The following is a 13,629-nucleotide window of genomic DNA, read 5'->3' on the forward strand; positions in this document are numbered from 1 at the left end:
GCTGATATAAAGAATGGAAGACTGGCTGTAGCAGACACCTTCATGTCTTGGTGATCAAAGGCAATGGTTATTTCCCCATGACAGGGTTTATACATTTCTTTAGTTCAGATTACTCCCCTCACCAAGGATATCTGGGAATTACATTCCAAATAAATTAAGTCTAGAATCCCATTGCTGACCTATGTTGGTGTAGCCGTTCACACTACAACATCGGAACACTTTGATTCCACTTTAACTGTCATGACCGCATACTACAGAAACCTGAACTTTGTAGATTGGTGGGGCTCTAGTGCTCTGTGGTTTAAAAATTCTGACAACCTAAACTGTGAATCACAAAGTTCCACAGAATGGAACCAGTGCTATAACTTTGTAGTGTGAAAGGGCCCTTGGAATTATGCCAGTACAGTCAGCCTTCCATATCCATGGATTTTTTTTATCCATGCATTCAACTGTCCACATCTAAAAGTATTTAAAAACTAAATAAATACCAAAACACAAACCATGATTTTGTCATTTTATATAAAGGTCACCACTTTACTATTTAATGGGACTTCAGCATCCACAGATTTTGTTATCCACGCCCCCAAACCCCAGCAGATATCAAGGGCCTAGTGTATATATAATTTTCGGGATGTTGCAGAAGAAGCAATATCTTCTTGTACAACATCACCCCCACCCCCACTGAAAAAGCCAGTTTCCTGGTTAGAGTGCATCCCAATAATCATTTGCATGAACATTTGACTCTATACTTTCGGGAAAAGTGAACTATGCTGGTTCTTTTGAAGATTGTAAGGCCTGAGGGCAGGGAACCGTCTAATTAAATAATAATGTAAGCCACTCTGACACCTTTAGGGCTAAAGAGTGGGTAAAATATCATAATAAATAAAATAAAAAAATAAAGATCCAGAAAAATAGCATCTGTTAAGGAAATACACCTGAATGCTGCCTGGTTACCTCTTCCCTCCCCTAGACACTTTCAATGGATTGGGATGCATCAGTGCCAGGAAGCGACTTTTGCAGGACATGGAAAAGATAGACCAGCAAAATGTGCTGAAGGAGTTTTAAAATCTGACATTATGATTTATGATCTTGGTCAGCCTGTAGGTGACGCAGTACACTAATTTACATGTGCCAATCCAAAGGTTTACGACCACCAACTGGTGCATCAATTGTTTTAAAAGGTTTTATGTAAAACTTCAAGAAATAAAATGTGAGATGTTACACGCAGAAATACAAGTGACATTCAGAATAACAGTACGAAGAGGAACATAAACAATCAATACATATACCAGCCAGTTGATGGCGGTGCAGTGGTTTGGGTATGGAACTAGGACTCTGGACACCAGGGTTTGAATCTTGTCTTGGCCATGTAAACTCACTGATGATCTTGGGCAAGTGCCTCTGAAGAAATGTGCCAAGAAAACCCAGGATAGGTTGCCTTAGGGTCACCATAAGTCAGAAACGACCTGAAGGCACTTAACAACAACAACACAAACCAAATCCTATACCTGATTAAATTGATTTAATATGTTCAATTGTCATTGAAATTGACATTTCATACCAAATGTCTCATCTTTGTTTACACACACACACACACACCTCAAGAGATGAGACAATAAAGTGGGCCCTTGCCTTATGCGGGGGATCCGTTCCAGACCTCTCGCATAAGGCAAATAGCACAATCTTGAGCCCCATTGAAAATAATGGGCTTGTGCATAATGTGTGTGCGGTGCATGTCCCATGGTGCATGTGCATTGCAACCATGTGTGCAGCTTTCAGCGTAGCTGAAAGGTGCATAAAGGGGCCCGCATATAATAATAATAATAATAATAAACTGTTTATTTATAGCCCACTTTTCCTTAATAGATCAAAGCGGGTTACAAAGAAGTACAGCGATGTACGATTTTACAAACAGGATCATAAAAAAAAACCCAAACAATACAATAATACAATTAAAAACAAGATAGAAACTTACAGATTAAAATCACAACAATAGCTAGCCAAAGTGCAGGTGCAATGGTACAGCGGGGAGAAAGCAGGTATTACATTGTCTGGGGGAAAGCCTGTTGGAAGAGGAAGTTTTTTAACCTCTCCTAAATAATCAAGGGAGGTAACCGACATGGCGCACTGCGTGTTGTGTGTAGATATTAACTTTTGGCTTGAAGTCACATTTTAAATATTGGATGAGCCTGCATATTTCCAATTATAAATGAATTTTAGGTACACAAGGCCTGTACAGACAGCCAAATAAAGCTGCTTCGAGTCACAGTGGAGATATGGGGTTTCAAGATGCATGCGTCCTAAGAGTCCAGAAGCCACACCAAAGCCATGCTCCAGTCCTTAGGACTGGAGCGGGCTTTGGTGTGAGTTCTGGACTCTTAGGACGCATGCATCTTGAAACCCCATATCTCCACTGTGACCGAAGCAGCTTTATTTGGCTGTCTGTAACAGGCCTAAGTAAAATATACAACGAAGCGACATTATTTGATTTTCATTTATCTTCTTAATGAGAATTTAAAGCAATGGAAAGAGACAAAAAAAGAAATGAAAAAGGACTTTAGTTAAAATCCTATAAGGACTGGAAAGCACTACACAACTTTCATGTTACTAAAAAGAAGCAACTAAAGTCACAAACCTATATACTTTACCAGGGAGTAAGCCCCACTTAATAGGGATAACTTCTGAGCAAGCATGTTCAAATTGTTGTTGTTGTTGTTGTTGTTGTTGTGTGTATTCAAGTCATTTCTGACTAAGGCAAATCTATCACGGGTTTTCTTGGTAAGGTTGGCTTTGTGCTTTCTTTTTGGTTTGGATTACAAACCAGAACTTCAACACCAAACAAAGTTTGGGTTTAAAGTGAAGAAATAAGGAGAATTACCTTTCTTCCCCCCATGCTGGTGGGTAAACATTACATTTTGGTTTGGGGAGCTTTTAGATTGTTGTTGTTATTAAGGCTTACTTTCCCCAAACATGTAGATCTTATGCAGCATTTTCCTCCTCAAAAGATTCAGCATTATATATCACACATTCCAGTTTAGTTTACCTTCTGTGGGTAGGCTAGTTGGTAGATGGGATGTCATGGATTCTTTGGTAGTGGTTAAAACTCTGAATCTTGTTGTTGTTTGTTGTATAGCAATGGTGGTATGAGGAGGCATTTGAGTTGTGTCTACACTCTTTTCACAAAGCTTATCTTTAGACTATAGAAAAGAGGGAAACAAAAACAAACAAGAAAGTAGAAATTAGCTCTCAGTGTACTCCATATGTCTACAGTTCTACAGATATCTAAAGCAAGCAAAAATGTCTAACTGGAGTGCATGAAAATGGAAACCTAAATTCAGTAATTCTGTCTTGATTAAGAACTAAAACAAACACACAGAAATCTCTAAAATGGGTGAAGACATGTTGAAAGAATGGTTAAAAAAAATCTTTTGAAATGTTTAGGCTCCCAGCCATTGCAAGAATGATGACTGATCACTGAAAGACTGGATGTTAAATTTGAGATATAAAGTAATTATCCATATTATGATTTTACATGTTCCAAATCTGGAATCTGACATTGTAACACATTCTTTGTCTTAGGGACAAGCTTTCTGGCCCTCTTATGAGAGATACCTCTTATAATAAAAGACACCTGGTTACTCCACTTTGGACCAATGTGCCCTAGCTAACTTTAAATGTTTTTTTTTTATAAATTATTTAATGCATACTAAAAATGAAGAGGGGGAAAAGGGGAACAAAAGAGTCACGCACCTTTAAACTAATAGATTGCTTTCATGGATTACAATTTTCCTCTTCAGATTCGTAAAATAATACATTTGAGAATCAGCTCTACATGTAACTATATATTTGTGTATACCTGAAGCTTGAATACACACATATTAAGAAGTGGACTGTAACTAATGGCAGCTCATACTAAAATAAAAATGTTTGTTTCAAAGGTACCAGAAAATATTTTTTTCTTATTATTCTTCTGAAGCAGACTAAAATGGCTACTTCTCTGAAAACATACAGAAACCACAGGTTATGACTTATGGACTAAACCATTTAGTCAGTTAATAGCCAGATCCTGTATCATCTTTTATAATATTTATGCACCATGCTTAACTAATAAAATTGCTAATACAGCCAATTGTAGCCAAAATTTCTTTAATGAGGTATTTATAGATAATTATAGCATACACTTCAAGACACCATAGCCAGAATGTACATAAAAACAGGTGCATGAACAACATTTCTAGATTTTTGTTTATGTGCTGATCAGTGCTGTCTGAGACAAAAGTGGAGCCACATTCAGATCCAGCATCAGTGGATATGCAGCTGTCAAAACTGATAATTTCAGGAGGAGACTGAGTCTAGAAACTTGCTATTTAACCTGGTTGGGAGAACCATTTCTGGATCTAAGCTAGTCTCTAAATTTTCATTTGAAAGTACCAACTGTTCACAAAAAAATCATAAATATAGAATGTCTGATTATTACCTCTTCAGGGCAGCCACCATCTACCCAGTCTTGTCGGTGACGATCAAATCCACTGGAACATCTTTAAATGATGGAAGAGATTAAAATTGTCCGGAGGCAAATGAAAAATAGATTGGTTGGATAGAGAGAGAAAGGGGGGGGGGGGAGGGGAGGGAAGAAAGCAGTTAAGTCCTTTACTGTTAAATCTGTATGATCATCAGAGTATTCACTTCATTCAGGATGATTTTCTGAGTAAAAATTATTAATTCTTTCTATAAGGACCTAATTTCCATAATTAGACCATTTGCGATGTCAGTGTCTTTTTGCTTTGGATAGTTAATAGCTTCATTGTTCTATGCAGCAGGAGATTAAGATTTGATCTCAAGCCCATGGATTTAAGCCAATTTAATTCATTCCATCCAGATTTTCCTCTGCTTTCTTTCAGACAAAGTTATACTACAAAGAACATGATGTACCAGGTGCTACAGTTTTCTTTTTATCATAGTAGGCAATCAGAGGCGGGATACACACCGCCATTTAGTACGTATAGGATACGTACTAGGGTTAGGAAGGGGCGGTGCTTCCGCACCCCCCTAACCCTAGTACATATCCTATACGTACAAGATGGCAGCGCCCCTTCTACATGGGCGCCGCCATCTTTACGTACTGGACGCACAGCGTCCAGACGTGTCGCGGCGCCTATGACGTCGCGAGTCCGCGCCAGGCGCCTCGCGACGTCATAGATGCGCCGCAGAAAGAAGCTCCGAAATGGAGCTTCTTTTTTGCTCCGCGTGGGAGTCGCGCGGTTTGGCTGCTGCGGCTCCCGCACGGAGCAAATGGCGGCGGCGGGGGAGCGCCGCAAAGCAGCGGTTTGTACCCCGCCAGAGATATAAAGGCACTCATGAATGTTTGAAGAAAACATGCCAGATTTTGAGCAAGAACCCATCCAAAAGACTCTCAATGACAATTCAGAAGACTTTATTTGCTTTATTTTTCATTTTTCATTGTAGAGGCTTAGGATTCTCATAAACTATTTCCCCAATTAAGGAAAAATTAATGAGGTTCCCCACAAATTATAATTTATAGTATGCAATGAGCTAATTTTAAACCAGCTGGTACAGTTACACATTAATTATTCCCACAGAGGATTCAACCACACAAAAATGGCATTATTACTCCTAAAATGACTTGAGATCTTGGAATGGAAACAAGGCAACCTTGTAACAATGAAGAGGCAAGGTTATCAAGCTTAAGAAAACACACTGTAATGGACAAGGCCTAAAGTCCAAGAGGAAACAGAATGGTTATAGTACTTCTCAAGATAAAGCAAGACAAAACAAGAGTCCTCATCTGACAGCATATTGTGGGTTTTATTTCTGAGAAAATAAAGATGGTCTGCGCATTGAGTAATGGGATGATATTCAATATGGGTAGAATGTCAGACAGGGGCATTTTTATGAGTGGCTCTTCAAAAGCTATGCTTGGGAGGAGGAAGACAGTGATGATCAGATTTCATTTTTGGGGGGATGTTGGAAGACTGAGAGTGGGAGACTGAGAGAGTTTTAGAGTTAAAATTCAGGGGAATTAGGAGGTCATGCTCTGTTTTTTGTGCCCTATTGTATTACTATAATCTTTAAGACAAGACGGGCTATTTGAAGGCAGTACCCAGTGCCTGTGAGATAGAGTGAATTAAGCCTTAAATAGCGTAGTCAATGTACATCTCTGGAGTAGGAGGTCTATGAGTCCTCTATGAAAAACAAAGGCGGCTACATTTCCTAATACAACTTAGGAAAACAAAAATACTTTTTTGGACTATTGCTCCAAGAATTTCTCAGTGACCTTGCTGGCTAGGGAACTCTCAGAGTTGTAGTCCAAAATATAACTTTTCTAACCCTGCGTGGGTAACATCCTTGACCTAGAATTGTTAAGAGAACAAGGTTCAAAGATATGGCCTGTGTTGTTGGTAATCATTTTTACTTTCAACTCTGAATGAACTCAGTGTTCAATGTTAATGGAAAAACAGTTATGGAAAGTTTGTATTTCACGACAAATCTAGAGAAGCCAGAATTCAAAATGTAGCTGATTGTATAACTACACAAACATATAAAACTGTGGCTGCAATCTTATGCATCCTTATTGGACAGTATGTCTTATTGAACTGAATGGCAATTGTTTGAGTGCACATGCATAACCTTGCATTGTAAGGATGAAGTCCTGAAAGCTGTCACTCACTTACCCTCCTGTTTAGAAGATTTCTATCCTGCCTTGGCTTAGTAGAACTCAATCCATAGTGAAGCAGGCAATCTTTGTTTACTAAATCTCTGCCTCTATGAAAAGATCTGAAATAGTACTCATCACAAACATGAGGAACTAGCAAATAATCTGGATTAGTTTGCACTAGGAAAATGAAAAGAATGACAGGCCCTGTCTATTCAACGCATCCTGCTGACGCAATGGTGAGCCTAATCATTCTTATTGAAAAGCTGCTTTATCAGGAGCAAGATAGTTTTGGCTCCAAGTGGAGCTATCTACAAAATATTTCCAAGGCATATGTCAGAGAACCATCAGTCACAGAGCATATAATCATTGTTGCATCCCCAAATTATGACTCTGCAAGCTATCATTACAATGTATTTCCTGCTTAGAACACAACATTTAATAAGCCTTTCATTTACTGGCACAGCGATAATTCCCCATTGCCACAAAAACACCATGCTAGATTTGATTAGTTATGCCATTTGGACCATCTGTCAACACAGACGTTTTATAACAACTTCATTCTCAAAGGATGACCCAAGTTTGCTCCTAGCAAAGCAATTAACAGACCACATTTTAGGACATGAGAACAAGGACCTTACTTGGGAGGAAGGTGGGGGGGGGCTTTCACTATAGAGAATCCCTTGCTTGTCCGTTTACCCAGAATACATAAATATGATTTTTAGAGTTACCGCAGATCATGTTTACAGACATAATGGCAATGGGTTGATTTGGCTAGTGGTTCTTGACAGAATGCTGCACGGAACTGAGTTGATTTCTTCTAGGGTAGTGAATGTGAGACAGAGAGGAGCTGTAAACACCTGGAGGTTTTCAAAGAGTCATTTGTCCCTATTTATGTTGCAGAGTACATCTACACTGTAAAATAATGCATTTTGACACATCTTTAACTGCCATTGCTCCGTCCTATAGAATCCTGGGATTTGTAGTTTTGTGAGGTACTAGCATTCTTTGATAGCAAAGGATTTGTAAAGCTACAAATCCTAGGATTCCATAGGATGGAGCTACAGCATTTAAATGGTGTAAAATTGCATTATTTCTACAGTGTAAATGCACTCGCAGAAACAAGGCAGAATGTTTATATACTACATTACCTAAAATCTATACTTTTCCTCCTCTTTCAGAGATGTCAAGGGAAAGATGCCAACAATAGGCAATATAAAAACAACAACATGCATCTTTTAAAAAATAAGAAAGAGGTTCTGTATAATTCAACAAATTCTGGATGGTTCATTTGAAAGTTAATGAAATGGCATGGATAGGGAGTAGAAAGGGAATCTAAGACCCCGAACCCCGAACAGACAGGCCAAAATTAAGCTGCTTCGGTTCACTTTGGAGGTATGCTGTTTAAATGATACACAAATCTTAAGAGGCCAGAAGTTGCGCTAAAGCTGAGCTTTGGTGTGGCTTCCGGCCTCTTTGGATGCATCCATCCTTTAAACAACACACATCCAAAGTGACCCGAAGCAGCTTTATTTTGGCCTGTCTGTTCAGGCCCTAAATTTATTTATTTGTTACTGACTCCCTTTTTATTCCATCTTACTTTCCCCTAAAATTTAGGATAACAAACAGTACAGTTGTAGCATTCTAAAGATGCTTTGGCCAGCAAAAAAAGCTATGTTGTTAGTAATTCCTTTTTGCAGAAAAAGGAGGCGATCTAACAAGGGGTGCATCTATATTGTAGAAAGAATGCAGTTTGACACTACTTTAAGTGTTGTACCTCTGTCCTATGAAATCCTGGGATTTGTAGCTTTACAAATCCTTCTCTGGAAAAGAATGCTAGTACCTTATAAAACTATGAATCCCAGGATTCTGTAGGATGGAGCCATGGCAGTTAAAGTGATGTCAAAACTGCATTATTTCTACAGTGTAAATGCATCCTAAGTGACATCAAAGTGTAACTTGAGGGATAATGTCATTCCATTTACAATGGAAGTGTAACTCATCATAGTTACAGGAATGTGGTTTCATGAAACAGAGGAGGAGGAATCTTTAAGCCCACTTCCTACATGGACATTTTAAAACTTTATGTTTTACTGAAAATAATATTTATAACAATATAATGTAAAAGTAATTAGGTATTAACATCTGTTACAGTTTCTTTGTAAGCCATTATAAAAAACTAGCAATGTCAGCCCAGCCCTATATTCCTAATACTAGAAAAAAGCAGAGCTGGGGACTAGTGGTGATTTTGGGATTATTCCTTGTCCTACTCCAGCATAAGATTTCCCCCCTTAACATTACTCTTACTCCTACTCCTGTAAAAACCTCTTTCTCCTTTACTCCTCCTTACTCCTACTCCCTACCCTTGGGGAAAAGCCCCTTTTTTGGTATTTGCGTGTACAATATAGTAACAGGAATAAGGAGTAACAAATATATTTTGTTACTCCTTATTCCTACTCCTGCAAAAACGTCTTAATCCTTTACTCTTTACTCCTACTTCTACTTCCCAGTCCTGGAAAAAGGCCATTTGCTATGGATCATAAAGGGGGAAAAAAACGCAGAAAGGACTTGTTTCACTTATCAAGCACAGGAAAACACCTACATTTAGGCTGCTCAAAATAACAATTTGAGCAGTCACCTTCATGATAGGAACGGGAGGTGCTCAGTGCTTCATGTCATCAGTTAGCTCAGGATGCACACAATGTATTTAAAATGGTATTCATTACAATGACTGAAGGGCTGTACTGTGTTTCAAAACTGGCTTATATGTCAGAAACTGTCAGTGGTTCAACATGGCAAACAGAAAAGGGTCAGAATCTATACGTCAATTAAGAGAGGTACCCAAATGTCTCGAGTTTTCATATAATTACAAGTATTTGATAAAGTGGCTATTATCCTGCATCATGGAGGTCATGAGGCTAAGAAAACTGAGAGCACAAGTCTCCCTAATCTTGTGTTATGAATGTCTACTGTTGATTGGTTGTGGGTTGCTGTAGCCCCCTAAATATGCAGCCCAAACATGGGATGATCACAGGAGATGATTTTTCAAATAATCTCTTATGTGTACATTTTAGACATTTTGTTCTATTAAAAATAATATTGCAAGAATACAGATTGAGTCTCCCTTATCTGAAATTCCAAAATCCAAAACTGTCCACATGACTAGCTGAGATAGTGACACCTTTGCTTTTGGATGATTCAATGTAGACCAACCTTGTTTAATGCAAAAAATGTATTTAAAATATTGAAGATAAAATTACATTCAAGCTATGTGTGTAAGGTGTGTATGAAACACAAATGAATTTCAGGTTTAGACTTCGGTCCATCTCTAAGATATTTCAGTATCTATATGTAAATATTCCAAAATTCCCAAAACTCCAAAACCCCAAACACTTCTGGTCCCAAGTATATCAAATAAGGGAGACACAATTTGTATACAGTACCATAAAATACCAAGTAATATCACTCCGGACTATCAACTCATCATTCCTCCCACCCCCTATTTTCCCCCTTTTAAAATTATAATATTAAGTTGTCCCTATTTTCTTCCAGACAAACAAACAAAAGAAAAAAAATATACAGAATTAATGGCATAACCCCCCCTCCCGCCGCCGCCAATACACGGCTACCTCTTTTTCCATTAGGAGAAAGTTCTCCTCCTTTCATGATTACAAAATCCTATTAATTTCTTATTTTGGGTTGATACCATACAAGTGCTTAATAGAACTATATTTGCACACTACAGGAAGAATATCTGTAGTTCTGCAAAGTCTTATGTGCCTATTCCAGATATGGACATCATAGAATAATTTGAAAAGAACTGGAATTTTAAAGTGGAAAAGAGAAAACTCTTCTACTGATTTAATCAACAGAGACAAGAAACAAGCTAAGGAAAGGCTGGAAGGTCCTATGACAGATGGTGTTCACAGAGCTTGGAATGATGTAGGCTCGAAGTTCCAGGAGTATTGGTTTTTCTCTTCCCCTCCAGGTCACATTTGTCTTTAGATGAATGCAAAGTCAAATTAAAGTGAACACACAGCAAAAACAGTCAAATGCTGATTACTGATGAATTATAGAAGAGTAGGGGCTCATCAGTTTTCTCATTACGAATACCCATTAGCACTCATTATATGTAGAGGTGGGAAGCAAATGATTTAATTACTGCTATTATGCAGCACATACACTGGAGGAATAAGCAGCAAAGAACATCTAAGGGTGGCTTGTCATGGACCCATGAATCCTCTATAGACACTGGAAAATGCATGCACACTGAGCACATGGAAGTACTTGCTCCAGCTTTTCCCAGCCAGCACTTTCTGCGTATTTTATTTTCCACTTGTTCCTTTATTGTCCTGTCCACCATTCATAATCAATACAGCATGTGCCATGGTGCATTTAGGTTGTATTTAGATATCTCTTTCTCCAAAGCAAATCAGTGTGGGAGAAACTAGACAAAGCAAAGCAACAGAACATTTTGAGGAATACATAAAAGGACGGTCGGATAAGGAGTTGAGCCTTATCAGCCTTCCTCATAGGAAGTCATGAGGTCTGATAGGGAAATCAATTTTCCATACAGTATCTATGATTGTCTTCAGGTTCCCCCAATTGCAGTTGACTGCATGAAGTATACAAAACTTCAAACTATAGGAAAATAGATTCCAGCTATACATTAGAAAAAACTTCCTGACAGTAATAGCTATTCAACAATGGGACATACAGCCCCACAAAGTGATGAAGTCTTCTTCTTTGGAGGTTTTTAAACAGAGACTGGGGGGCTGTACAGATGGGTGGCATGCAGCTGCCCTTTTCCTGTGGCACAGCAACCCCAGCCACAGCCCCTATCTGGCCTCTGGAGAGCGCAAAAAGGAGCCGCCAAAAGCAGCTAATTTTTGTGCCCTCCAAAAGGTACCATAGCTGTGGTGGCACGGCTTTATGATACCACTTCAGTGCTGCATCATGTGGATGTAGCACCAGAGAGGCGTCATCATGGCACGTGCCGTGTGAACCGGCACGTGCCAAAATGGCATCCTGGGGGCAAGGTTAGGGCATGCAGCATGAAGATGCTGTGCCCTAACCCTGCCCATAGGCCAGCACAAAGTGCCGGCCTGTATTGCTTCTGAAGGACCATTTGTCGGGAGTGCTTTGATTGAGTATTCCTGCGTGGCAGGGGGTTGGACTGGATGGCCCTTAAGGTCTCTTTCAACTCTGTGATTCTATTACTCTATAAGAACAAAGAAAATACCTCAGAAGAAGAAGCAAACATATAGGCTAGAATCTTGACATATATGTATGTAACTTAGAGTTATGCAGACGTCTTTATTAAAATATTTTTATTCTACCCTATATATTATAATGATTTCAGCATGATGTCCAAAAACAAAAACAAAATGATTTGAACAGTTTTAAAATCATCAATAAGAACAATGTAAGCAAATTAAAAGCATATTAAAGAGTTTAACACTTATGATAGTTAAAAAAGTTAAAACAGTTTAGGACAATCTAAAAGGACAAACATGTGCAGTTTTGAATGAACTCAAGTAAAAAGCTATCTTTTTACTTGGAGCTGGAAAGAAACCACTGTTGGCACCAGTTGGGGCTCTAAAGGGAGTGCATAACTTGGACACTGCAGCAGAGAAGGGCCTCTTCCTATTATGCCAAAATGTATTGCACCCACTGGTGGAACACAGAGAATGTCCCTTGTAGAATAATCCCATGCATGGAAAAGAATATAAAGGGAATGGTGCTTTTTAAAGTACTTTAAATATTTAAACCTATGTGGGGTTTTAAATGTCACCCTTAGCACCTTGGCTTTGGACCAAAAACATACTGGCAGCCAATTCTTTTAAAACTTAGGCCACATAGGCGCGTTACAAACGGCCATAAGGGACGTCCTCAGGACGTCCTAGTTTTAAAAAGGGGCGTCACTTTTTGACGCCCCCAAGCCTAATACGTCCTGAGGACGTACAAGATGGCGGTGCCCCATCTACATGGGGGCCGCCATGATGGCGTCACGAATGTGCCGCCTCCAAATGAGGCGGCGCAGACGTGATGCCATCGCGCCGCGTGAGGGCGCTTAGAGCGCCCTTTACGCAGCACAAGAAGGAGCTCTGTTTCGGAGCTCCTTCTTGGCTTTGCGTCGCTGGGCGCAGCCTTCAGACAGCTGCGCCAGCGACGCGGAGGAGAAAGGGGCCAAGTGGCCCCTTTCTCCTCCTCCCTGCCGCCACGGGGTGTCCTTGGGGCTTGAAGCCCCAAGGACACCCCTTTCCAGGCTGCGGGGAAGGGGCCTTTTGCCGCTTCCCCGCGGCCCAGAAAGCGGCGGATCGGGGCCTCAATGGCTGCCGCTCTGGCCGCTGAGGCCCCGATACACCGGGGAAAGGGGCGGGTACAGGCCGCCGCTTTTCACCGGTCTGTAACCCGCCATATTTTCTTTATGATGCTCTACTCAGAAGTCCAGTTGCTTCATTTTGCATTAGCTATCTTCAAGGGCAGCCCCAGGGAGACTGCACTGCAGTAGTTTCATCAGGGGTTTCCACTGCATGGATTACTGTAGCTAAGTTCTTTCTCTCCAGGAAATGCTGTAGCTGGTGGAGCATCTGAAACTTGCCCCAAGCACTTTGTGCCACAAAGTCTACTTGGGCCTCTAATGAAATGGATGTAGGAATACTCCCAAAATATGCACCTGTCCCCTCAGGGAAGTACAACCCCACTGAGGACATGCCATCTACTCCAAGTGCCCTCAACTGACAGAAACTTTGTCATATGTGAATTCAGCTTCACCTTAATGGCCTACATCGATCCCATTACAACATTAAATGTCCAACATTAGATGTTTAGGTGTTAGTGTTAACATTCAGGATTCCACTCTCTGACCCTATGCAATCAAGATAACATTAAGACTGCATTTTAAAATAATGATGATGACAACAGCAACAACAATAAATACTAATGATACTAAT

General features: G+C 39.8%; 1 protein-coding gene across 1 annotated transcript in view; it reads right to left on the reverse strand.

Moving 5' to 3' along the window:
• Window positions 1-13,629, reverse strand: part of PLXDC2 (plexin domain containing 2) — a 284,011-nt gene that overhangs the window by 23,858 nt on the left and 246,524 nt on the right. Inside the window, exons 10-11 of the mRNA XM_042475224.1 lie at window positions 4,478-4,538; window positions 3,044-3,197 (exon numbers count right to left, since the gene is read on the reverse strand). Coding sequence (XP_042331158.1) covers window positions 3,044-3,197; window positions 4,478-4,538 — 215 coding nt within the window. The remainder of the gene's footprint in view (window positions 1-3,043; window positions 3,198-4,477; window positions 4,539-13,629) is intronic.

Source organism: Sceloporus undulatus, chromosome 6, assembly GCF_019175285.1.
Source record: "Sceloporus undulatus isolate JIND9_A2432 ecotype Alabama chromosome 6, SceUnd_v1.1, whole genome shotgun sequence".
Taxonomy (NCBI): Eukaryota; Metazoa; Chordata; class Lepidosauria; order Squamata; family Phrynosomatidae; genus Sceloporus; species Sceloporus undulatus.